At 40.2% G+C, this 27,747-nt stretch overlaps 1 protein-coding gene across 7 annotated transcripts in view; it reads left to right on the top strand.

The window, feature by feature from the left end:
* Positions 1–27,747, top strand: part of MAPRE2 (microtubule associated protein RP/EB family member 2) — an 88,134-nt gene that overhangs the window by 46,614 nt on the left and 13,773 nt on the right. For 6 of the 7 annotated variants that reach the window (XM_041413089.1, XM_041413091.1, XM_041413090.1 and 3 more), the window contains 3 exons: positions 3,031–3,158; positions 15,561–15,706; positions 17,725–17,938. In XM_041413089.1, coding sequence (XP_041269023.1) covers positions 3,031–3,158; positions 15,561–15,706; positions 17,725–17,938 — 488 coding nt within the window. The remainder of the gene's footprint in view (positions 1–3,030; positions 3,159–15,560; positions 15,707–17,724; positions 17,939–27,747) is intronic. The other variant, XM_041413096.1, reaches the window with a different exon arrangement.

Raw genomic sequence — 27,747 nt, forward strand, 5'->3', positions numbered from 1 at the left:
ATGTCAACAAAACACTTAAGAATGAACAGTAGTGACATGTTATTGAGTTTTTTAACAGCAATTCTGATTCATTTTGCCTTTGCTTGCAACTGTACTCATCCACTGTTGTGCATACTTGTGTACAAATCTGAAGCTCTTGTCTCTAATAGCTGGAACTCATCTCTAATAAATAGTCTGAACTTTTGTTTGACCCTTAGACCATAATAATTAATTTGCAGATGTAGCATAAGTTGTATCACAGGTATCCTTCAGGGTAGCATTGTAAAACTCAAGGTTATTCATTTACTCACAGTTTCCTGCAGTAGAATTCCCCACCCCATGCAATGCAGCAGAGGAAGTTGTTTGCTCCCCTGTGGATTGCAGAAGGATGGGTATTTCTCTTTGCAGTTCTTTGTGGAAAAAGGTGATGAAGGAAGTTCTGCTTCCTTTCTCTCTGTGTGTGTATTTTCTTGATCTTTTTAACAAAGTGAACTTTCCCTTTTCACTGGTGGTTTTTCTGAGCTCTGCCTGGCCTCAGAGGCCAATTAAAATGTTCTTGAAGTAGTGGCAATTACAGATAAGAGTAGCTTTATTTCAAACGTTCTCATCTAAATATCTTTAGTTGCTGTAGAATTCAGTGGACTCCTCTGTATTGAACTGCTGCTTTATTATTAAGCTCACTATTAATTCTAAGTGAATAATAAATTCATTATTAAGCTGTTATTTCAACTGATCTTACATACAATATTTAGCATGTTAGTTTAATGGTGACAGTGGTACTATCTGTTAGTTTTTTATCTATATAAAAAGGCTAAAAATAATACAATAAAACCCATGTGTTTCAAACTTCGGATGCCATTAGTATCAAAGGGGTTGTTTGCCTGCTCAGTGCCTTCCATCCTGATGTTGAAGCTAAGCTTTTATGGTTAGCCATTATGGTGTAGTTTTAAGAGTAAAAGGGCACTCCCTGTTTCTAAAACTTTGTTCCTAGCACTTGATTCAGTCCAAGCACTTAGTGCATGCCAAGAGAGCGACCTTTGCTAACTCTTATAGTGAATACAGGGCTGTGTTCACACACCCGGCTGTGCTGCATGCGAGCCTGCGGGAAGAACGGAGCACAGGCTGATTCCTTCCGTGCTCCAGAGCTGCCTGTACAGAGTGGATAGGGAGGCAGCCTGGTTCTGAATGAATTTCTGGCAGTGGTTGCCTGACTATTGGAGCATGAATTTTTCAACCCTATTTTCTCTCTCTCTTTTCTTTAATTCCTTATAAAGCAAATGTGAGGATTTTATGTCTTGCATCTTAATGTCAGTAGATGGGAACAACTTGAACAACCTTCTGTTTGTGAGATTTGTTTCCTAGAAAGTGACCTGTATTATGAACTTCGTAATCTTTTATTTAAATTTATTCTCTATGTTATGTACTAATACACTTACATGTTACCAAGTAAAGTTTTGTGCTGGTAGGTTTTTCCCATTTCAATTTTACCTAGGTTGCCCCACCTAGTTAGCACACATAACTATGGGTGGAGTTAATCTGCAGTCGTGTCCTTGCAGAATTGTCTATCAGGCTTCAAAGGGTTACATCACTGCAAATTCTCAATGGAAGTAGTCCATGCAGACCTCGGATCCTACAGAAGAGATCCTGCTCTCTTGCATTGACTGAGAAAGTTGAGGTCCAAAGCTGAGATGGCAGGACTGGCACCAGAGCTAGACAGATAAGTGTTAGCTACAGATTGCCACAAGAGACAAAGGTGTGCAGTCCCCAACAAACCAAGAATAATCGTTCAAGTTTGACTCTTTGGTCATTTCTGAGACACTTCATACTTGGATTGCTTCTTCTGGACTTTCTGAAGTCCGTTACTCACGGGAACATTACTTACTCTCTTCATGAACTTGATTCTGCTCTTTGAAACTACTGATGAGATAAACTTGAGTGTGCTCATGTTTTCTCTTTGCAACATCTTGCAATAGAAAGATGTGACTAGGGTAGGATAACAGGGATCAAAGTTCAGTAGTATGTGTTTCTGGTCTGTGTACCTGGGAAGATGATAAAAGCTATTATGAGTTGCCAGCTTCCAGGGAGGGACCTTTGCTAACTAGAAGAATTTATCTAAGGTGATGTAGCTGTGAAAATTTCAAGCACAGAGTGCCATTTACCAAGGTCTTAGTGGAATGTTATCTGAACACGGTTTGAAACTGAGGAGGACTGCTGGCATGACCAGTCAGTGAATGTCTGACTTGATATAAGAGACTCACATTGATTTGTTTAATCTAGACTACCTGGGCATTGGGACAGACACTGAGTGCTGTCTCTAAAGCATTAGGAAATCCACTCTGTGGAAGAAAAAGCAATTAGGGCTGCAGGATAATGTTGGCAGAAGAACAAATGGTTTTAAGCTGAGAGAAAATGTTTCTAAGGTTTGAGAAGAACTGGGCTCCATGGCAGTTTTCCAACCACACAGCTGAGGGTACAAATCCCTGTTGATTTCAGAAGAGACACTGGTGCACTGATAACAGAGATTATTTGATATTCAGTCTGTGACTGTTAGGAACTGAATTAATGATCCAAAAAGACCCTGTCCCAGTAAGAAATCAGTAATAGAACAGCTACTTCATAATTTAGAAGTTATCTAAAATTCAGTGTTGGTTTAGGGAGCCTGTCATCCTGCAGTGGCAAAAAAACTGGCAGGTATCAGATCACTGCATTGGTGCAGCACAATGTGACAAAATGTCAGGTCTCTGATCTGTCTGCATATCTTTAGGTCTGATTCTGGTGTTTTTTCTATTTTATTGGCATGAAGCATGAACCATAGGTTTGTATGTTCTTTGAGTTCACAGTGACAGCCAGAGAAATATGTTCACAGGTGCCAAGAGGACATTGAGGAGGTTATGCATCATCAAAGAATAAAAATTACCTCTCCTTTCTCAATAAACAAAGAGAGGGTTTTGAGTTTTCTTTCCCTCTTTTGTACAGGAAGCATATATTCATTGTATTTAGAAAATAATTACCAAAATGTCAAAAATATTTTTGTCTCTCTTTTTTTCCTAGTTGGGGAATGGCGGTCAACGTGTACTCTACCTCTATAACCCAGGAGACTATGAGCAGACATGACATCATTGCATGGGTTAATGATATATTAGCTTTAAACTACACAAAAGTTGAACAACTCTGTTCAGGTAAGAAAGCACACTATACTCTATAAATGTTTATTTTAAAACCACTTTAAAAGTCTGATTTGTTGAAAATAGATAGCTTTTAACTTTGACATAAACCAGTTACTGTGAAAAAAGAGACTAATGTATGTGCACAGGAAGCATTTTTGCGTTTGTGTTAATCATGGGAAGATAAGGTACCTTGGGAAAGTATAACAAAGGCAGAGGTGAATGGGACAAATGTAGCAGGAGATACATAGAAGTAATAAAAAGGTTGGCTAAGCAAGCAAGGAATACAGTGATAAGTTTTAGTGCTTTAAAGCCACTGGGCTGGTATCTTTTCAAATGGAGAATGGACATAACTGAGGAAGAGACACATTGAGAACCAACACCCCAGATGAACAAAATTCTCCAGCTCCTTTTCCTTCCTGAGGCTTCTCAAATCCCTGCTGATGCTTGCAGGAAAAAAGCACAAGAAAAAGACTGAATACAAAACATGGATTTGAGGAAATGAGGCTTTAGCTGCTATGAGGGCTTTAGGACTTTGTCAAAGTCTGCCTGTTTCTCTTTAAATCTGAGTTACTGTTATGAGTATATTTGGTAATGAGCCCTGAAAAAAGGGTGATAGTTTGAATACTTCTGACATTTTTGTTAATCAGAGTTGCAACTAGAAGCTGGGTGTTAAACAACAGGGTCTGTAACTAGATGATGGCTAGAAATGTCACAAAAAAAGGTGGATGTTTCACTCTGAATATATGTGCCCCTGGGGATAGATTTCTTTCTGATTAACAACTGTGATTTTTAAATTTGAAGATGTTTGGTGGAGGAGGAGTTTGTTTGTGGTGGAGGAGATCTAACTTTGATTGCTACTTCCAGACAACTAACATGCTGGGAATATCTTATGAAGGTATTATCTTACCTTATGAGGACAGTGCTCAAAGCGCATGGAAGAGGAGCCACGTGACCAAATTTCAGCTATTTCTTGGTCCAGACAAAATGAATAAATGGGGTCTTATATTCATATATTTGATTTTGACTATCATTCTGGGTAAATTTTCTGTCTCAGAGATGTTCCCTGAAAGATACAAGTAATCCTTTCAGGCTGACTGTCTCATAGCCTATCCCTCAAAATTTCAAAAAACAATTTTCAGCTGCAGAAGTAGAGTACCATACTTGCAGCTTTGCACAACAACCATAAAAATTAAGTTGAAAAAGTGCAGGATAAAGTCAATGTAAGCAATTGATATAATCTGAACAACTGAAGACATAGACCATGGGAAATTTTTTTTAACTGTTATTAAACTTGAAATTGAAATGTTATCTCTAGCTGTTGTTGTATTTACATGTCAGGAAGTTAGTCTAAGTATTTTATTTCAGTATATATAAAGACAGAATTCACACAGGGAGTAGCTATAGATAGATACAGATAGATACATGCATGCACACACTGAAGGAGATAGAAACATAGAAGGAAATGGACGTTTGCATCCGAAAATACCCAAAGTTTGCTATTGTTTGAAACAGGAAGCATAGTAGACAAGTTATTGACTTGTTCCTATGTAGCTATTTAAATGCTCATAAATAGCTGAAAGGAAGCTTTTGAAGTGAGTTCTCAATCAAGTTAAATGTGTGTGGGCTTACACAAAGAAAAAAAAAAACTTCACCAAAACCGTTTCTGAAAACAGGGGAGAAGTGATTGAAGAAAATATTGACTAAGCAGAATAAAATGAGTTACAGTTATGTAAGAAGATCAGAGAGACTTCAGCTGGGTGGGGCAAGGAGGGGAAAAGCATGGGAACTGTCACAAATCCACTGTCCCATTTCATTACACAGCTTCTTATACAACTTTTTCTGTGACCTACAGAGAGGATATTGGGACACACCACAAGGGAAGAACTGAAAAAGGATCATCTCATTGCAGCTCTTACTTCATTCTCTATAAAATTAAATCTTTTCTTCCTTTAGAATTTCCTGGATTGTATTGATTGTTATTGCCACCTGATGCTTCTACATTCTTGTCTTTACAGGTGAAAGCTGTTAATTTGAATTTCCCCATTTGGTTTGGCAGTCGAACTTGATGCTTACACATTCCTGTTTTTGCATTCATGTGCTTTACAATCCAGAAGGGGCTTTAGTAGCTTCTTATCTAAAGAAGCATTCTAGCACAGTACTTCCTGTGTTCGAGAGGACTTTACTCTGAACTGATGAATCTAAACACTGATAGTTTTTTGCAGACACTAGAGCACAGTAATCTTAGTCTTAATAGGTTTTTCCCATTTGAGACTGCACGGTCCATTTCTCCTGTGTAGGGATTGAAGACAGATGGACAAGCAGGTTTGGGAATCTTTCTGCATTTAATATAGTTTACTGTGTAAACTCAAAGCAATTTATTAAAAGTATGTATATTTTATTTAGCCTGTTTCTAGTGTAGCTTTCAAGAGGGATACTAAGGGAACAGTAGTATAAATGATGAGCCAACTAGCAGGCAGAGGACCAGCAAGCAAACATGGTATAGACTGCAGTTTGAGAAAGGCCAGTCTAACTCATTCATTCTGGCATTCCTTGGCTGATGTCCCTTGAACCATTGGCACCTTTCATGCAGATTAATGCTCGTTTCCATAAAATATGAGCATTTCTCCAGGACTTCAAAGGGAAGGAATATATGGGAAACTCATTACAGCAATGAAGCATTTCACAGTATTAACAGGGACCTGCAGAGCTGCTGTAACTGAATTTTTATAATCTACTGTAAAATTGTATGGACATCTTCTTTTTTAGAAAAAAAGCATTAACATTAGTCATGCTGTGTTATGACTATTCAGTTCTTGTTCATTTTTGTTAATAAGGAGCAATCAAAATGCCACAGAAAGCTAAATGTGGGTCCAAAAAATGTGTGAGAGGGAAAGCAGGGGCGATATATATCTGAATTAAAAGCTCAAAGGAGTTACTTTTAGGAGGTAGGAGCAACCTAGATATGGCATATGTTTGTGTTCAGCACCTGGCTGTGAGACCTCATGGGTGCCCACATTTTGCAGCCAACCTAGCAATAATTTTTGACATTCGGAGCTTAAGCAAGAAGGAATAATGTGACATTCTGCCTTTACTAAAGGCTTTATTCAGAACATATCTGAAGCTTAATGTGACAGTAGCTACAATGACAGAAAAAGCAATCCAACCTCCTTGCTGTGGAGAAGTAACTTTGATAATGCACATACTGTAGCAATAGCAGCCTGTTTCTCAATTTCCACTTGGAGGAACACAGCTGCTAGGATGAAGAGCAGCACAGGAAGAGGTTGGCTTAGTCATAAAGTATTTGTATTCTTTGGGAGTCTTAGATGTGTTTTTTGTCTCTGCTAAGTAGGCCGAGCAAAGTGCAGTGTCCCCTGAGCTTTCTGAATGCCTGCTGTGGTAGTGATGTGCCAAGAAAGCCAAGTTATGGATGGGTGCAGCCATGGAGAGTCTTAATTCAGCCTGCAGCTCCTCTGGTAATTTAGTTTTGACAACTGAACAGGGAAAATCTCTCCAAGCATCTCAATGCAATTCTTTTTGCATTAGATATGTGTCATATTGTCAGTTTTTGGACTCTGGGCTTGATTTCCTGCAAAGTTGTTTTACCTGAATGTGAAATCTATAAACCATGGTTTTAATAGAAGGCATAGTGCATTCTCTTTAGAGAGAGCATTTAATTTCATACATCAATGAAATATAATAGAGAACAATTGAGAGGATGTAATGTCATAGGATCCCACGTGCAAAACCCATAGGTTTGGGGAACAGGAGTTTCATGTGAAGTATGACATCAGTTGTTTCTTAGGAGTCATGCTGGTTTTTTAAGGAATACACAGTGGTTTCTTAGAAAGAATTCTGACTAAGCAGCTTATAACTGAATTTTCTTTAGTAAGGCTGTTTTTCATCTCTAAGGAATACCAAGTGTATATGTTGCAGGGCTTTTCATGACTGTTAGAGTGTTACATGAGAGTATATTCAAAATAAGAGTCAGGCAGGGGATTACAGAAGGCTTGCATATGAATTAAAAAGAAACAACACCATGTCTACAAGCTATATAATGTCAAGGAAGTGGTAAATGGATAGAAAGGAAAATGTGGCCTGGAGCAAGGTCTATTTTTTTACTTAGCTATACTTCTGTGATTTTATGAGATTAAGGAGATAAAGACTCTCCCCACTTTGTGTATTTGAAAATTCTCAGTAGAATTATAAACTTGCAAATTGTCAGGCCCCCAGTGTATACAGACCTTCTGTCTTTGAGGATTTGTATGCAAGGATCAAGGATTGCATGAAGGGTTGGTTTTGTCCTTGCTTTTAATAAATGGCCATATTATCAAGAAAGCATTTTCAAATTTTAGACTGTGATGCTTTCTCTACAGATGCCCTGGGTGTTGCCAGAGGGAATTTCTCATGGGGTGACTTCTGTCCCATATCTCAGTTAATGTTCCTGCTGTGGAAATATGCAGTCCCTTTACATATATGTTTTGTGGTCACTCTGCCACCCTGGTGTCGGAGAAGAGCAGGCAGTGTGACAACAGGGCAGATGTCATCCTTTGTTTGACTTTATGTCACCTCTCTGGCTCGGCCTTTGGAGGAAAACTTCACCACAGCCTCTGTGGGCTGTTGTCCCTTGTGCAGGGGAGGAGGATCATTCCTGGCCTGTGGAGGGTGTCCATGGTGTTCTGCTTGCAGGGAGGGAGTACCGGGCCCAGCCCCTCGGCAGGGCAGTGCTGTCTGCCCGGCAGCCATCGGCCTGGCCCCTCGGCAGGGCAGTGCCTGTGCCGGGCAGCCATCGGCCCCTCGGCAGGGCAGTGCCTGTGCCGGGCAGCCATCGGCCCCTCGGCAGGGCAGTGCCTGTGCCGGGCAGCCATCGGCCCCTCGGCAGTGCAGTGCTGTCTGCCACCATCGGCCCCGGCCCCTCGGCAGGGCAGTGCTGTCTGCCACCATCGACCCCAGCCCCTGGGCAGGGCAGTGCTGTCTGCCAGGCAGCCATCGGCCCAGCCCCCTCAGCCTCAGCACCCTGGGCAGCAGCAGGCAGAAGCACGCTGCCTCCTGGGAGCCGGCTACTCTCCTCTCCACCACACCTGGGAGCCGGCTACTCTCCTCTCCACCACACCATACCCTTCTTCTCCATCAGGGGGCTGGAGAAGAAGGGTATGGGCCAGACAGAGAAATGGTGAGCAGGGCTATTTTTTTTGAAAGTCAGTTGTGTAGCTGTACTCACAAACGTGGTTTATTCTGAAGGTTAGCTGAGGAGGATTTCTGTTTCTATATCTCAAAAGGTGTATTTTGTTCACTGCCTATATTAACCTATAACTTCTTACATGCTTATTACTAAAATCTGCCTTATAGGACCCTGTTGGAGCATTTGGTGCCAGCATTCCTCTACAGCCCAGTGTGCCTGGGAAGCCAAAGCATGTTTCCACGCTGGTGGTTTTGGTTTTTTCCGGGGTGGCAGCCTTGCAGAGCTTGGGTCTCTAGCACCACTTGGGAACATGATTAAAAACATGGCTTGATCCCATTTGCACTCTGTAACCGAGGCATGTTTCAAGGAACTGGCATGTTGTCCTGAGGTCATGCAACACAGAGCATACTCAGTGTCAATCAGTGTCAGACACTCTGATGTCTTCCATACGATATTTAGGATTAGAGGGATACAATGAATGTTAATGATTGGATTTAAATAATTTCCAAAACTTTCTGAGGAAGCTTGCAAAGCAGTATCATGAGATTCCCAGCCAATAATTTATTTTTTTAAATGTCACTCATTAAGAATTCAGGAGGAAGAGAACTTGAACAAGGTTTTTGCTTTTTAAAAGTAATTATTTAATTACTCATAGCACTCACTTGCAGTCAGTTGCTTGATTTCCCTCTGGTTTAAAGAGCTTGTTAGATTTTGTGTGGTACTTTCTTTAGGCATGATGAGTTACGCAGCTATTTTAAGTTAAATGGGAACTGTGTTTTCTGAAATTGTTCTGATCTTCCTGTTTAAAAATTAATGAATTCCAAAATAAATTATTACCAAAAATTTAAGTATTAAAAACTCTGCTGTGTATAATTTATGAGCAGCTTAATGATTTACATATTTAAGAGAAAAGAGAATGCAAGTTAACACAGGGGAAACCTCCCTCCAATATCCATTATTTAAAATGATCCGTGGATATTCTGGGTTATGTCATACACACGCCCTACCTGTGTGGAACAGGAATTTTGGAAGCAGATGTTATTTAGGTGCACATGATCTCAGGGCCTGTTGGTAAGGCTGCTAGGAGGTGCATTGCTCTTTTAGGCTGTTTGCTGTGGTGGCAGCACTGCTTTTGCGAGCTCCCATCTGTATGCAGGCGCTCACCCTGCCCTCTTTGAGGCAGCTGTGCTCATGCAACTGTGAGCAGGAGGGCAGGGCTGCACTCTAATCTGCATCACTTTTAGGGCTTTTTAAGTGCCCTCCCAGGACTGTTGCTTCAAAGGGTGAAGCTGGGCCAGAGTGGCTTCACTCATGCACAGCCCCATAAAAGCTTGCTTCTCTACAACGAAGTAGGTGGTAAATTGATGTTGTCTTGATCATTCTCTGGGAAATGGGCTGAAACTTTGAAAATTGTGGTGAAGGGGGTGGGGAGTCATGTTATCTGGAGAAATAAAATAATGTTGACCACATAGTAGGTCATATAGGTGCTGCTGGAAATGCAAATAGCAATTTAAAGACCATGGTCTCTCCATTGGAGCGTTCAAGATAAAGCGTTCTGTTTCTTAAACATGTGGCTGTATGTAACACAACATGATGCTCATAGACATGGAGTCATGGAATGATTCATGTTGGAAAAACCTGTAAAGATCATGGAGTCCAACTGCCAAGTCCACCACTAAACCATGTCACTAAGAGTCACATCTGCATGACTTTTAAATACCTCTAAGGGATGGTGAGTCTACCACTACCCTGGGCAGCCTGTTCCAATGCTTGACAGCCCTCTCTGGGAAGAAATTTTTTCTAATACCCAATCTAAAACCTCCCCTGCCACAGCCTGAGGCTGTTTCCTTTTGTTCTGTTGCATGGGAGAAGAGACTGACCCCCACCTGGCTACAGCTTCCTTTCAGGTAGTTGTAGGCAATGAGAAGGTTCCCCCGCAAGCCTCATTTTCTCCAGGCTAAATAACCCAGCTCCAGCAGCTGCTCCTCATAAGAGTTGTGCTCCAGACCCTTTACCAGCTTCATTGCTGAGTTTTTAAAACAACCTTTGAATTGCATAACAGAAGACCCATATTTGAAATCCAAATGAAAATGTATACTCTGATACCTGAGTGGAAAACCTACTGCTGCGTGCTTACCTAAACATCACTGCTGAGGAAGCAATTCTAGAAAGCCGAAGGTAAAAGACCAGCCCTAAGTGCTGCTGTGTAAACAGTGATTGCTGGCATTTGTGGGTTTTTCTCTCCCTTTCTTACCAAACTATTAAGTCACACATGCTCCTTGCAAGTCACTGCTTTTTTTTGATTGTTGCTGTCGTCCCAGCAACAGAAATATGGAGTGTGTGCAGCTTTCCATCAGTGTAAGCAGCCACTGTGAACTGAAGTACTGATGACTAATTCATACACAAATCATCCTGCATTTTCCAAATGCATGATCAGGTGGTTGCAGCTTTGGAGAGAATGAATAATTTGAAGGAGTTTGTATCTGATATGACTGGATATGTGTTTTTGTATTATCTAAATATTTCATTGAAGCAAACAAACTAATTTTGTTATAGAAAAAGGTGCAGTCAGCCTTTTTCCCAAATGGAATTTTTCACAAACTGAGTGTATGAAAATCAAACTGAGACCTGGTTAAAAGGTTTAAACTTGATTTCTGTGCAGTTTTAGAACAAAGCTAATACTAAATATTTATACCAAATTTCTAGTATAGAATTTAGCTCTGTTTGCTGTGGTTTGGGTATCAGAATTAAAAGAAATCAGCCCCACCCCTGCCCCAGCAAGGCCCTGTCTTTTCATAGGCCCCATCTTTTCATAGGCCCCTTGTTTTCTATGTTGGCAGGTGTGGTTTTATGTGGTTTTCTGGGCTCTTGCTCCCACACATTACAGGGATTCAGGGAGGAGCCGTGAGGGACAGTCTTTTGACATTAGGTTTGAAGGATTGACCTAATTTGTGTAGGGCACACACATATTGGTTTATATTTATTCCTGCTTATATTCATAGTGTTTCTACTAAATATTTTATTAGTATAATAAGTTCTAACTATAGTATATTAAAAGCAGTTAGTTTGAAAATAAAGTTTTCCTTTTAATTTATAAATATATAAACATCAATGCTAAAGAAAACCAAGTGTCTAATCTTGGTTTCAGATCTCTAATCTGAAATCCAGGAAGTTTACTGAGTGGCAAAAACTGGTTGCAAACAGGATTCTCTTGTCTTCATTGTTACCTCCTTTAATTTCATTTTGATTTAAATAGTGAGGAGCACCAGTATTTTTGATAATAAAGAAAATACTTCTTTGCATTTGTGGATTCATCAGCCTCCAGATGGTGAAGGAGAGGAGAAAAACTGAAAATCTCTAATGATGCAGAGTGCATGTGCTTCAGAGCAAGCTAAGTCAGCATGGATAGTCTGGGGAAAGAAACACAGGAGCAGGGAAGAAGACATACAGGACAAAACCTAAAATTAGTTCAGCATTGCTTACTGTAAGGGACTAGTGAAAGATTGTCTACAACTCCAAAAATGGTGTAAGATACTCAGTTTTTATAAATTTGGTAGTAATTTTCTGTTTTACCACTTCATGTGGCAAAATTTTTGAATTTTAACGGCTTTAAATAACCACCTTTTCAATTCTGAGTTTGTTCTCTTGTGTCTGAATTCTGCCCTGGCATCTCTTCCCCTCCTCTGGCAGCTGCTTGCCTGGTGGATGCAATGCCCTCCTCCACTTTTTGCCTGCTCTGCCCCAAGCCTGGGATGCCCAGGAAACACCTGCAAAGCCCTGATGCTGCTGGGCTTTTTCCACTCACTAATGGGGCTAAAAATAGCAACTGCTGGGGGTGATTTCAGCACAGCCACGTTTGCAGGCTCATTTCAGAGTCTGGTCTGTGAATATCTTCTGTAACTAATGGCTGCATCAATATTCTAGATCAAAACACAAAAGGATTTTTAGCCAGTGATTCTAAATTGCTTGTTAGCTAATAAAGGATTAGAGGTTTTTAACATTGATCCCTCTTCTGCAGTGCCACCAGCTGTACTTTTCATCTTTCATTTGAGTAGATGTCAAATTATTTCTTTTTTTGTGTATGTGCATGTTTATGCATATAAAAGTTTTTCAGTCAGAGAGATGGGTTTATTGTGAGAGCTATTCTGGCAGTGTGTTTTCAACTTCCCTGTACACATTTGATAAGGTTTAGGTTTGAGGGATTTTTTGGTTGGTTTTTTTTTGGGGTGTGGGGGTTTATTGGGGTTTTGGTTTTTGTTGATTTTTTTTTTTTTTTCCAGAAAAAGTAAGGAAGTTTTTAAACACTGAATAAAACACAGTAGCATAAAAACTCTTTTGTTTGTGTAAATTATGCAAGTGGTATGTCACAAGCCATAATGTCATTATCGCTACTGTTGTTTTCTTTGTATTCCATTAAAAATATTTTTTCTCATGCACCTGCATTGAAACATCAGTTGTGTAGTACATTGGATAGGCCTAAAGAGCTGTCCCATATGCTGAGGACCACACAGATATGCTGTGGCTGAAAGGTAAAGGCATTGCAGTCTCACATCACTTAAGTGGGGCTCCCCTTTCTGCTGCCTCCAGAAAATGTCAGCCCTGGGCAGTGAGGACAGTACTGTCACCATTCTGTTGCACTGGTGTTTCCCATTTAAATGTAATCTGACAGCTACAAGCTTTAGGGGGTAAAATCTTAAATTATAAATAAACACCTATATAATATTAAATACATACATAACCTCAATGTCCAAAATCAGGTAGTCCCTGTTGACTGTAATGATATTTTTACTTTCTCCTGTTGGTGTGGTAGGCAGGTCTCTGGCTTTTTAGAGCCGGGAGGAATTTCCTCTCTTTGTAGCTCAGTGTTTAGTTCAACCCATGTTTGTTTGTTGCCTCTGCACTTCAGGAAGGAGTATTTTAATGAACTGTATTTGCCAGTGCAGTGAAATCCTCCTGTTGGGGAGACAGCCCAGCAGCCGCTCCAGTGTTGTGTCAGAGAACAGCTCCGTGCTGCCATGTGGATGCAGTCCAGTGTTTTCTGCCCTCCAGTGTTGTGCAGACCCAGGACCACCTCCTGGCTGGCAAAGGTACAGAAACAACTGCCAGCAGGGAGAACACAAGGAAATACCCTAACTAGAGAGAGACTATCTAAAGGCATGCAGAAGGAATTTGCATTACCAGCAGAAGGAGAAAAGTCTCATGTGAACAATTTGGGCTTCTAGTTTTCTAAAAGGATCTAGATGAAAGGTTGTGCAGTGCATTTTTAGGGCCTCCAGGCAATTACTTAGATATCACAGTAAAGCTTATAATTGGGGTATGGGGAGGATGAAAGGACAGAGTTAGGAACAAATTCAATTTATAACATTAAATGATTGCATAATAAGCCTTTTGCATTAAATTAAACAATAATAAGTGTACTCAAGCTATGCATTATCTGTCTATCTGTGCTTTTAACTGTAATGTATTTTTTCCATTCCATGTATTTACAAGTTCTTTTGGTAAGGATGAGTTTTGAATAAATATTTGTGTTTATAAAGTTTTCTGTAAGAATATGCAAATCTGTCATCTGATGCTTGTAACTTGCCAGAAGGCGCCTTTCCCTTTAGGGAATATTTTACTTTGATTCCTGATCATATCAAGACCATTGCAAACAGCTAAGCACAAGGTGTCCTTGGAAAATGAGGTTTTTTAATAACCATTTTCCCCACAAAGCCAGGCAACATGAACAGATTCTTTTTCTTAATGTCAGTGGTTTTCAGCACTAAAGCTGGATCTTGGTAAGTCCCTTAGCAAAATTTGTGTTGGTATTTCAGAGAACATTTTTGGACTCTTCTCTTAAACTCTTCTTCTGTTTGGGAAGTGACGATCTCAGTAACCCTTGGTGTGATGGCTGACTGGATACAGAGAATGAGAACCATCTCATGCATAAAGCTGGTCGTGTCAAAACATACACATACCCATGGAAAAAATTACTATAAGTTCAAGTTGTTGTTGACTCTTCTGTAAAACTGGGCAAGCTAGGTGTCTGCTTTGTTACTTTGGTTTCTCTGTGAACACTCAGAAATACTTGTGATTAAAAAATCATTGTTAATAGTGGGCTGAACTGTTAGGTGAGATCTGGACACTTCTTTGTCAAAACTGATGTGCACTAAAAGCACAACAGTCTTTTTTGTGGAAGTGATGTTGAGCTTGTCAGGGATAATCGGGCAATCACTTCCCTGCCTTGATGCTCGAGCACAGGGGCTGCACCCTCTGCAGTACCACGTGGACGTCACTGAATCTTTGCTGAGTATAAAGTATTTTGTAGAAAAATCTTATGAAGAAGAAAGAGAATTGCTTTTCCTCTGATTTACTTAAGCATTTTCATCTCGATTTCTAAACACTTGGGTGTGTCAACAGTAAAGGTTTTGCAAATGACAGTGGCATGATGCTCGAGGAGGAAGCTCCCTGCATGCAAGAAATGCTGTTTCTGTTAGCCATCCTCAGGATGCTGGTTAGAAGTTTTTCCATGTACTTCCTTCTTTTTCTGGATTAGTTATACACACACACCCCTACTGCCTGTAAGTTCAGAGAACTGTCAAAGTTGAACTTAGGAACCTGGCTGTGAGAGAAGTAAAGCTGTGGGCCCGTCTTTGAAAGCTATGGGTGGACTATGCTAAAGTCTGCTTATTTAAATGCTTTTCTCAGGAAATGAAAATCAGTAAGGGCGTTCATTGCAAAGGAGTGGGACCTGACTAGTGTGTTTCAACAAGCTGGAGCATTGCAATTATTTTTTTTTTTAATCATGGTTTGATATCATCTTAAATAATTGCAATGGACTTGCTTGGCATTTGGGTACAAAGGCCAGAAGAAAGATGATCCTGGCTTATTTGAATTCAGGGGACTGTGGGGATTGAGGAAGCTTATTAAGAGATTTTCATTTTCACTGTTATCTTCTTATTGTATGGACCATCCTGCTGTGTATGGGGACTCCAAGAACATCCGTTTCACTTTGCATTAGTCGAGGTGATTCCTCAGATGCTGCACGGCAGCGCATCGTGGATCCACACTGAGTGGAAAAGAACCACTTGAACATGTGATAAGCGGGTCTTGCGTGCATGGTGTTAGGCTGAATTACAGCAGGGACTTATTCAGCACTGTTGCTTTCTGCTCATGCTTTCTGCTAATGACATTAAACACCATTTGGTCTTAGCTGGGTGCATCTGGATTAACGTCAGTGCATTCTCTTGTTATAGGAGCAGCTTACTGCCAGTTCATGGACATGTTGTTCCCAGGGTGCATTAGCTTGAAGAAAGTAAAGTTTCAAGCAAAGCTGGAGCATGAGTACATTCACAACTTCAAACTTCTGCAGGCATCATTTAAAAGAATGAATGTGGATAAGGTAGGAATTCTGTATTTATGTTTTGATCACTACATGTTTCAAAAGTTACATAAATTGTGTAAATTAATAGATAGGGGAAACGAACTTCAAAATACTTGGAAATGCACTTTTTCAACTTTTGGATGGAGAGCTAGTATAGCAAGTAGATGTTCTTGACCTTTCATCATCTGAAAAGGGTATTTGGGCGTGAAGGGAGAAGTTTGGCATTTGGCTCCACTTAGGTACAAATTGAAAATTGAGTCCACATGTCTGCTAAGCAGTTGTGCCATCTAACTCATTATATCTTAATAGCAGAGACCCTTTGATAAAACTCCATGTGTTGGAAATTCCTTGTCATCAGTGAATCTTCATTTTTTGATAAGTAAAATTATTGGTGACCTAAATTTCCAACAAAACATATTTGAAAATATGCTGTTCTTCAAGGTTTTTTTTGGTTGTGGTGTTTTTTTTTTTTTTTTTTTTTTTTTTTTTTTTTTTTTTTTTTTTTTTTTGGGGGGGTTTTTGTTTTTGTTTTTTTTTGTTTTTCTCCAAAGCAGAGTTTGAGGAATTTAAATTATTCAAAAGCTGGAATAATTTACCCAGTGATTGAATAGATGGGTAGCACATGTGATCTTGTAAAGTTAAGAATGGAAGCCTCTGAGAAAATGCTTGTTCAGGCTTAAGGTATTTGATTTATGCTTGAATGTGAGAGTTTGACAGACTCACCAATATAAATTACTGTGTTGATAAAAATGAATAATGGAAGTTATGTTATCATGCTTATAGTTTTACACTGATGCACTATCTGTTTACCCTTTTAAGGTTCTGCCCTGGCTTTTAGTGTTGCCTTTTTCTGCAATTTAAACAGTCATAACAAAGAGTCCCTTAAGACTTCTATGAATAACTGGAAAACCCTCATTGTTTCATGAAATGTTATGGGTACTTCTGTTTACAGTGTCATTTGCTAGTGAAACATTGGGAAGACTAATGTAGTCGATTTTGTTGTAGAGAGCAAATTTTTTTATCCTGCCTTTTTAATGTGGAGTTGAGGTACAAATGGAACAACCTGAAAAGACATGCAAAATGCAATGTCAATTCTTGCAGAAGCATCATAGATTTATAAAATGCTGTACAGTCGGCTTAATCCTGAAGAAGAAAAAGAAAACCCTTTTCCATCTGATAATTCATAACATTCAAGAGGCATTAAGGTCCCCCTAATTTGGCTGTTTAATCAGCTGCTTGAATTAAGCAAAGCAGGGCAGCTCTTCTGCAGTTGTAGTCCCTGTCTGCCCACAGTGTCTGGAAGCCTTGAGTACTCTAATATTGGCTGGAAGAAACTTTTTGGAGGTTTCATGTCTATGAAAAATTTCTAAAATATTGATATTGAGACATCCTCATAGCCTTTCCTTTGTTTTAGTAGAACTTTATAAGGTATTTAAGTCAACTTCTGCATGTCCACAAACTGTTCTATATATAGCTATATGTGGAACAGAAAGAAATTACAAGGTTAAAACCTCAGGCTTGGTTCACATGATGACCATGTGCTACCAAAATGTAGGTTGGTTTGAACTTTAGCATGTCTTGGAAAAACTGCTGGGTTTTGTAGTTCAAACAGTAGGACAGAGCAAGAAACATCTGTCTGGAGTTTCTGAATAATTGTTTGTTTGTAGTACGTCAAACTGTACCATGTCCATTAAAACCAGAAATCCCTAGTTGGCTGAATATTGTGTTACTCCCAGAACAGTGTCATTCATCATGGGATGTACCCATGGGATGTAAGGGAGTACTTCTGAGGAACCACAGCTATAAAGGCTTACATACACCCAGTGTATCACTGCTTCAGAGGCTGGGTCTCATTGGGTTTTGTTTTCATTTTTTAAGAGCACTTGCAAATTGACCCTTTCTTTTAGGAACAAAAAAATGGCAGAGGTTTATTTGTTGATGCAGTTAATAGATTTTTTTTAATAAGTGTGTATATGTAATTTTTATATTTAAAAACAGCAGTGATGTAATATTGGATGTTAATATCTACCTTTTAGGTAATTCCTGTGGAAAAACTGGTCAAAGGGCGCTTCCAAGACAACTTAGATTTCATTCAATGGTTTAAGAAGTTCTTCGATGCTAACTATGACGGGAAGGAGTATGATCCTGTGGAAGCTCGACAAGGCCAAGATGCTCTTCCTCCACCAGATCCTGGTGAACAGATCTTTAACCTGCCCAAAAAGTCTCACCATGCAAACTCTCCAACTGCAGGTATTTTGCCTCTTAACAAATTCCATTTCTGTCTCTGAAGACAATTATAAACTGTGGTCCACTCTACTTAAATACTTGTTAAAAATTATTTCCTTGGGTGGTTGTGCCATTCTTTTTACCTTATCATAGGCTTAGCATCTTGAGATAGCAGAAAGGTAACATCTTGTGTGCTCTAGTTTGGCCCAGCCCTACTGAGCATAGGGTCTCCTCCACTGAACCCCCTCCATGTTAAATGACATGGACTCTGGTAATGTCTGGTGGTGGAGACAAAGGCTTTTAACAATCCTGTTGCTGAATGTAGTATGTGCAAGTGTATTCAAGAACATCAAACTGAGTGTGTTCCTCTTTCACACCTCCACCTTTATAGGAAAATGCTGATACAGGCTGATTTATTTTTTAATTTTTATGGTGAGTAAAATGTTTACAAATCTTAAGGGCTGACCAGAGAAACAAAAATTAAGTTATTTTTGGGTTTATTTGTGCTTATTGTTTGGATATGCTAGTCCTCCTAACTGAAAAACATGTAGCTTTTACTCTTTCACAAAGACACCTCAGTGTTCTAACTTTTTATTTTGTGCTTGTGTTGGGTTTTGCTAGGATAGAGATAACTCTTCAGAGGAGATTGGTGCTAAATTTTGAATTTAAAACCAAAACAGTGTTGATAAGTCATGGATGTTTTAATTATTGCTAATCAGTACTTACAAAGAGTCCAGGCTTTTTCAGTTTCTCACATTGCCTTGTCAACAAGCAGGCTGGGGGGTGCCCAATAAATTTGGTGGGGACAAAGCTACGACAGCTGACCCCAATAGACTGCACAGATAATCCATACCACATGGCATCATGCTTAGTCAGAAAAGCTGGAGGAATAAGGAGAAGGGTGGGGAGGGATGTTGATTTGCATTTGTCTTTCCAAATCACCATTATGAGTGATGGTCTGGCTTTCCTGGAGATAGGTTAATTCCTGCCTGCCCATGGGAAGTGCTAAAGGAGTTGTTTGCATGGCTTTTGTTTTACCTATTAAACTGTCTTTATCTCAACCCATGAATTTTCTCACATTTCCCCTTCTGAGTTTCTCCCCCATCTCACTGCAGGGGACAGTGAGCAATCAGCTGAGGGGGCTCAGTGCCTGTTGGGGTTAAACCACAGCAGTGTTTCTGCTACAGGCCAAAGGAGTAAACCTGATCTTTGGTGTTTAGGTAATGTGGGTATGACTAGTCACTAAACAGATGCTGTTTTTGTTAACTGAGAATTAAGTGAACAGAAGAGCGGCTAACATTTAAGAAAAAGAAATAGTCACTAAAAAAGTGGACCTGTGTTTGTGCATATGGAAATACACATGCACATACACCTAATTCCTTTATTGGTTTGTCCTGGGTTTATGCTAACCCATTCCTCAAATAAGGATTAATACTTAGTTGATTTTAAATCTGTGACCTTCCTCACATGGGCTCGGATATGCACCAGTACTCACAAAAGTAGGGGCAGGTGTGAAGCATGAAGCACCTTTACTTTTAGGCCATGTTGTGCTCTGGAATCCCACCCAGATTTCAGTGTTCTGCTCTGATCACTTCTGACATCAAAGTGGAGCATACTTGGCCAGCTGCCTTCAGCTCATTAGTGCTTCCAGGAAATAGGGCGCCTAATAGCAGGCCAGTGCTACTCTGGGCTTCTAAATCTTGTTTACATCTTTGTTTTGCACCATCTTATGCCTGAGCTTCTGAATTTTAGGGTCTGGCACGTTCCAATTCCCCATGTGATGTGTTGCACTCCCTTTGGAAACAGAAAACCCAAGTGCTAATGTCAAGATGTTGTCCAATTCAGAAATTGGAAAAGACACTTTTATTAAACACAGACTTTACTGTGCTTGTTAATGCTTCTTACAGATGGTCTGTTCTTCCCAAAGTCACAAATATGTCATCCAAATTAAAGCTGTGCAGGTGACAATCCTACAGAAATTGAGTAGCTACTGGAGTGGAACCAGCCAGCTGATGTGGAGGATAATGCAGTAACGGCATGTTGTGTTGCTGGTTGTATGAAGAGCATGTCCTGTGCCTTCCCAGCCTTTGTATGGAATTGTAAAACTGAGATAGTGTCATGAGTCATGATAAGATCCTGTGGCTGTGAGAGTTAGCTTTTTCATGGAAAATGTCGTTCATTATTAACTTAAATATAGTCCATAAATATGACTGGCTGGACACTAGTTTAATTTCTGAGCTGAGGATGGTGGGGTATGGATATTACATGATGCTGGGTGAAATGAGAGTTCCAGCTTTTCTTGCTGCTTTCATTTTAGAACAGAGCTAATTCAGTTAAGTGTCAGTCATTCCATGGGCTTACTAAATTCTGCGTGAGCACATTTTAATGGCCCTGATATATGGTGCCTTTGTGCCTCTCCTCACCCCATCACAGAACCTGCACATTGGAAGGGGATGGGAGAATTTACTGATGCTCTGGGAGGAGTTCTGTATGCATCTGCAAACTTGTGTGTGCCTCATCTCCTGCTGTTTGGGAGTAAATTGGGATGATGCAGGAACAAGTTCTGGGCAGCTGGGAAATTACCATGAAAGATGTGCTTCTGTACCTCTGTCTTCCACACCTAGCTGGAAGTGAAGGAGTATTCATTACAGCTGCTATAGGAACCATAATATAAACCCCAGGATATTGTTGCCCTTCTGGGCTGCAAGTGCACATTGCTGGCTGATGTTAAACTTCTCATCAACCAACAACCCCAAGTTCTTCTCAGGGCTGCTCTGAATCCATTTTCCACCCAACCTGTATTTGTGCTTGGGATTGTCCTGACCCAGGTGCAGGACCTTGCACTTGGCCATGTTGAACTTCATGAGGTTTGCACAGACCCACATTTCAGGCCTGTCAGGGTCCCTCTGGATGACATCCCTTCCCTCCAGCATGTGATCACACCACATGGCTTGGTGCTGTTATTAATTAGTGTGATTTGCTTCACCTTAACAGTGGAGCTTTGAAGTTTTAGTACTGCCTTGTCGGTTTATTAACAAAACAAAAGGAAGTATTCATGAGAAAAAATAAAGAACCCAGAAGATCTTTCAGCATAATCCAGAAGTTTTTAAACACCATGCAGTGGACATACCTAAATGTACACATCTATTGTTTGGTGTCAGGAGCAAGCAAGTTTCCTTCCTTCTTTGCAGATATACGGATACTCATTCATATTTGGGGGTTTGGCAGGCTTTAAATATGCCCATTCTAAATTGATTAGATATATGTATTTCTAAAGGAATAATTTACTTTAGCTATTGGGAGTTTCATAGGCATTTCAGATGATTCCTTTTGCTCTGTGGAGTAACTCTTCCAGTGCTCTTTGACAGAGTTTTGGGCTTGAGTGATTTAGGAGATGATTGTTGACTATTCATAACTGCTTTATAACACTGTTCTAACAATGTATTTTCAGAGGTAGACTAAGATATATGTCCTTGAGCTAACAAGTGGTCAGATCCTTAAAGGCTGCTCCAAAAACTTATCCAGAAAGGTACTGGCATGAATTAAAATTATTTTTGATATTTTAATCAGACTCTAAAGCTTGACGGGATGCCTGGTATCAGGTAGCTGCTTCCTGTACCTGTAAATGCATATTAACCTGTATTTCTATAAATGCAGAGTGTGGTCTTTATTTAATTTGAAAAAGAAATATTTTTAAAACAACCCAAAACTTGAGAAGTCTAAAAAAAGTTTTTTTGTTAATTGGTGGGCAGGCCAGCAGCCATAGCCCTTCCCATTCCGAAGGTGATCCTACTGGGGAGTCAGCACAGGTCTGTACTGGTTTTTTTGTTAATTGGTAGGCAGGCCAGCCTACCTTCCCATTCCGAAGGTGATCCTACTGGGGAGTCAGCACAGGTCAAGGATAATGCAGCTCGGAAATGGAAGCATAAATAGGTCCCTACAACTAATCTGCTGTGCCACCCTCGCGCTGCCTTGTCCCTTCCTTCAGAGACAGAGCAGATTTGGCCGAGCTGACGGCGGTGCCGTGGGTGGATAGCTTTGGTAACGTGCCGCGATGGGCTTCTAGAAACCACAGGAGCAGCAAGGTTTCACCAGGTGAATGCAGCTCCTGGGTGGGGAAATGAGGGTCTTTTCCTCCTTCAAGGAGCAGCACAGACCACCGCTGTAGGCTCTTGGCAGCAGCACCACAGCTGCTTTTAGAGCTGATGCCGTCTGCCAGCCCTGAGCTGACTTTCGATCTCCTACAGCCTCTGCTCTTCTCTAATGCAGTAGTAACAGCCTACAGATGTGGAGTCAAAACTGTGGTACAGGATTAAAATATTAGGGCACTGTTGTTTGTGCCAGCTCTAATGCTCCCTGCGGGAAATAGCGGAAAAGGCTTCATCTGATCAAAATTGAAAATAGTGATCAGGTTGTCAGGATTTTAGCTTAGTGTCTTATGTAAGTATTCCTGTATGTCAGAGCAAATCTCCATGGAGCACTCTCTAGTGTATGGGTGCGGGGTGTCAAAAATATACGGGTATAAGGCAGCTTAATAAAATGAATTATTTACATGCAAGCTAAAAATGTGAGAGGTTCTTAGATCTGAAGGCTGTTAGATTTTTTTTAGTTTGAAATATTCAGTGAGAGCAGGATGACTAAAGCAGAGCTGGAAAATACTGGAGGATCACATGAGGGCTAAAAATACTCATGCTATGACAGGGAAAATAACCAGGGCAGAATGAACTGTTTGTGCATGAATGCATTATATATAATGTGCCATCGAAAAGCCAATTGCACAAGAGAAACACTGATTTTCTGTAGGGAAACAGTATATCTTGCTGTGACAGATGTGCTGTAAATTAATTTTGAGGGATAAAAATACGCAGTGAGTCCAGTCTTTATTTTAGCAGCTAGTGATACAATTAGGACTCCTGGGAGACTAGAGAACTCCTAATGCTTTTTTTTTTTTTTTGCTTTCCACTAAGACTTGCTACCTTTTTCCCCAGTGGCAGGCAGTAGGTGTTGGCAGTGGCAGTCTCTGCTCACTGTGGTGCAGTGCTCCAGGACAACGTGGCAGAGCTAGAGATGGAAAGAGCTGCAGGGTGACAAACTGAGTGTTTTCATCCCTAGTTCATACAAGGCCAAGGAATTGTACTAACCGAGGGGAACAGCATGTGCAGTGACAGCGCCGGCCTGGGAGGTAAAGTGGCTCAGCTGTAATACAGACACATCTCCCCTGCCAGCATGAGGAGAATTTAATTTTTAAATCCACTGAGCTTGAGAATTTAGACCAGGAGGCAACATGCTTGCAGTGCAAGAGCCAGGGCCTTTTTTCAATAGAGATGATTGTGTTTGGAAAAGCAGTGGTGATAATGGCCATCTTAATTTTCAGTGTACCATGGGTGTGGTTTGAGTGTCTGTATTGCACAAATGTTGCACATTCTTTCCTTTTCCTTTGCAGATTCTTTTCAGATTTTCCTTTTGAGAGTGCTTTCTCCTTAGAGCTAAGCAGACAGTGAGATTTTAGAAAATGCAGGTTTTTAAGAGCACTTGAAATTTTAAATTGTGTTCTTCTGTTAAGCCTGTGGAATGATTCCACCCATTGAAGAGAAATGCTTGCATACTTAAAGATGTTTCTAGAGCAAATAGAGGTTTCAGTTGAGAAGAAACTGAATTCAGTTGTTGATTATTTTAAATAATAAATATTGGTTGTTTTAAATCTAGAGTAAAGTCTTCTTTTCTGATGGGAGAAAGGCTTTGGTTTTGGTTAGTTTTGGTTTGGTTAGTTCCCTTCTATCAAATCTTGTATTAAAGACAAATTAGGGCAGTGAGGCCATCAGTAAAACTTTTTCATTTGAAAAGTGGCCTCCATTGGACTTTCTTACTTGGATAGCTCTCTTGAAATGGTGAAAGTTTCAAGTACTCGAACACACTTCTCTTTGCCAGCTGTGTGGCAGAGAGCATGAATGCAGAGCTCACCAGCTCTACTGGGCCAGCAGCAGTGAAAGTTTGAGGAGCTGAGAGGACAGAAGAGTACTGCCAGGCAGGGGAAGGCAGTGCCACAAAATAATTAGGACAGCTGCACTGCAGTGTGTTGGAATTCAGAGTCAGGTCAGATTTTGTCTGAAGTCATTTAATTCCCATTAAGTGTCATTTGTCATTGCTTATTGCATTAAGTGTCCCTAAATTGAGCATTTGCTTGTGTCCTGGTGTAGCTACAATAATAAGAGTGTGTGAATATTAATTCTGCTGTTCTCGCTCTCTTGGTCTAAGCGGGTGGAGAGTTTAGCTTGTGAAGAAATTACTGTTGGCCTCTTGTTGGGTTTGGTTTTTCTCCTGTGGTATGAGTCAGGAATATTCATTTTATGAAGTCCTTTAATTTGACTAAAATAGACTGTGAGTGATTCCCAAATTCCACTGAAGCAGTGGTTGTGTGGGCTCAGCCAAGTCTTGTGCTTGCTCAGGGCTTCCATTGCTCTCCACACTCTCCTTATGCGCATCCACATTGTATTCATGCACGTGTTTTCTTGAAATTTTGCATAAATATTTAACAGCATACTAATTACTCGTATAGCTTCAAGGAAGATTGCTCTCTAAACGTTAAGTAGGTCTCTTGTTACAAGGCTGTGCCTGTGATGTAAAGAGAACAGGAATTTGCAGCACAGCTTTTTTGTACCCAAAGCTGTACAGTGCCAACATCCACTGTTTTATGTTGCAGAAGTTTGCATCTGTTTGTAGAACTTAGGTATTTAGCAAAAATAATAGTGAAGCTGAAACTGTGTGGGATACACTTAATTATGGTGGACTGACTAGTAATTGTTTCTGGAGTACCACAGATGGAAACCTGGAATGCATTTCAAAGCTGGCTCATCTTAATTCAGTACAAGAACAGAATAATTTGTCTTTCAATTGTGAATTTACCTTCTCATCTCTGCTAGTGTTATGTGGGCAGATAGAAAAAGTTATCCAGGTGCTAATTGAAACAGCTGCAATACTATTTACAAAAAAATTCTAATTGGAACCCTGCATTGACCTAAAATCAGAGCGTGCTGTCACAGAAGTTGTCACAGAACAGTGGAGGTGGGAAGACACCTCTGAGATCATCCTGTCAACTGTTCTGCTGAAAGCAGGGTCACCTTGAGCTGGTTGCCCAGGACAATATCCAGTCACATTTTGAGTATCTCTGAGGCTGGAAACCCCTCAAACTCTCTGGACAGTTTGTTCCAGTATTTGATAACCCTCAGAGTGAAGAAGTTTTTTCTTATGTTTAAATGGAATTTCTTGGGTTTCATTTTGTGCCCATTGCCTCCCATCCTTTGGGAACCACTGAAAGGACCCTGTTTCCTTCCTTCTTTGCACCTTCTCTTGAGGTGTAGATAAGATCCCCCCTAAAGCCTCTCTTCTCCAGGCTGAACAGACATAGCTTTCTGATTTGGCTTATGTGTGAGGTGCTCCATTCCCTAAGTCTTTGTGGCCCATTGTTGGACTCTCTCCAGTTCATCCATGTCTGTCCCATCCTGGGGAGCCCTGAACTGAACCAAGCATTCCTCATGGGCCTCACCAGTGCTGGCTAGAGGGGGAGAAAGACCTCCCTCAGCCTGCTGATGATGCTGTTCCCAGTGCAGCTCAGGAGGCTGCTGGACTTCCTTGCTGGAAGGGTGTTCTGCTGGCTCATGTTCAGCTCAGTGTCCACCAGGACCCTCAAATCCTTTTCTGCCACAGTGCTTTCCAGCCTTTTGGCTGCCAGCATGTTTTGGGCCATGGGGATGTTCCTTTCCAGAGAAGGGCCCTGCATTTGTTTTTGAGCATCAGGAGTAAGCTTGGAGAGGAATTAATAACAGGCATTAATCTGCAAACTATTATGTTACAGATTACAATGCAATTCTCTCACTGATCAGGAAAAGTAGGCAATTATTGGATACTTTTTACCTAAAATACCTTTATAAAATTTTGTAATTTATTAGAATGTGTAAATGGGTTATATATATATATATATATTTTCATGGAAGAAATTATGTTGGAAAGAATTTAAACTGCTTGGGTTATGTAGTCCCTCTGAACCATGCATTAGGAGTTATTCCATTATTGCCCTAATTGACTGCAAAACCATTGCTCAACACCAAGTCATTAAATCTATCAAGATCTTGTGTCTGTTTAGATATCTGGCTGTTTCAAATACTTTGCATTACTCTGCTGACCAGCATCCTTTAATTATTTTATTAAATTAGGCTTCTGCTAAAATGGAAGCTTACTTCCGGGCTGATTATAAAATTGATGCCTTAGAATAAATGTGCAGTAAAGCTTTTTTTTTTCTTTCAGGAAATTTTAAATTAGAAATCCCTAAGCATTCTCTGTTGCAATTAAGCTCTGTCCAACTGTCACTGATGCCTCCTAGTAACTAGTTAGCTGGTTTTTATCTGTGTTACTGAAATTGGAATATTGTGGTCATTTAAGAGCTGATCCTGAGCAGTGGAGAAAAGTTGATTTCTTTTGGTTTGTCTGGACTTTATAAAGCTTAGTAGCACTTTGCTGTAGATATCCAAAGGGCTTAGTTGTTTTCAAAGGAGGGCAGAATACAATGCCACATATCAGTGCTGCAGGCACTGGGGATGAGGTTTGCTCAGCACACTCTGGGAGGGCAGCTGAGCTGCAAATTAGAGAGAATACCTGGGGATCAAATGTTTGTGCCTGCTCTTTCCTTAGCTCTCACTGTGCCAGCTTTAAAGCATTTACTTTTCAGTTTATACCCTGAACCTGCATCTTGTAGTTGTAGAATACAATAAGAAGTAAATGTTGCTGCTTTAGTCATTAAATAATTTGAGACCCAGCTAGAATGCTAGAATCAGAGGGATTTTATTTCATGTGTGCATTCTTATTGCATATTTTGACACTAGTTTACTTCTGTTCATCTGCTAATCCAAATGAAAATTATTTTTCTGGTTTTAAGAAGACTTTAGCAGTCATTCTCTAAACAGCTGATTTTTACTTAGTTATAATATGGGCTGAACCTAGAAAGCATTGAAGGCAGAATGCTAAAGTTTAGGCAATTTCATAAAGAAAAATAGCAGCAAAAGATCTTGGCATTTTTAATGTTTTTCAACAAATTATTTGTTCTTTGCTGATCTAAGTATGATGTGAAAAAAGTCTTATTTCAGACATACACATAACACTGAATTTTCCCAACTTTGGCAAGCCTGTGTACTATATCTGAAATCTGCTAAAGAAGAGTTTGTGTATGCAATAGGCATGGAAGCTATTGAAGTCACCAGTTTCTAAAAGAAACAAAACAAAACAAAAAACACCAAACAAAAGGGGAAAAAAAAACAAAACAAAACCACAAAAAACCCCGCCCACCAGTATGCTTTTTTCCCCCTTATCTGTCTTATATTAAAGAGCACAGAAAAGGAGGATGGCTGTCTTGTGCAGAAATGTTTACACATGCTAATTGAATTATCAAGTTGTTTGTTTGTGTTCTGTTGGCTTTAGGTGACCCAGTTAATACAGAGTTATCCATAGGGGTGGGAGGAGATTCTTGCTACAGGGGGAGGCCTGTGACTAAATCAGGAAAGCTTAAGCTTGATTAAATAACCCATTGCTGCTCTCCTTTCCCATCACTTTCCAGCTCCTTCAATGAACCACTGTCACAGTTCTAGGTCAGTGAGACTCTGTGAGCTCCAGAGTCTGGGCATATGGACAGCCCCACAGGCTGTCTCTTCCTCTCCCTGCCTCCTTCCAGTTTCTTCCTAGTAATGGCTTTTTTTTTAATACATTTGTTTTACAAAGAATTGCTTTATTAAAGCGTTGTCTGACACTGAGGATACACTGTGGAAATGACAACTTAGAACAATTTG

Source organism: Onychostruthus taczanowskii, unplaced genomic scaffold (assembly GCF_017590055.1).
Source record: "Onychostruthus taczanowskii isolate IOZ18803 unplaced genomic scaffold, ASM1759005v1 scaffold4, whole genome shotgun sequence".
Lineage (NCBI taxonomy): Eukaryota > Metazoa > Chordata > Aves > Passeriformes > Passeridae > Onychostruthus > Onychostruthus taczanowskii.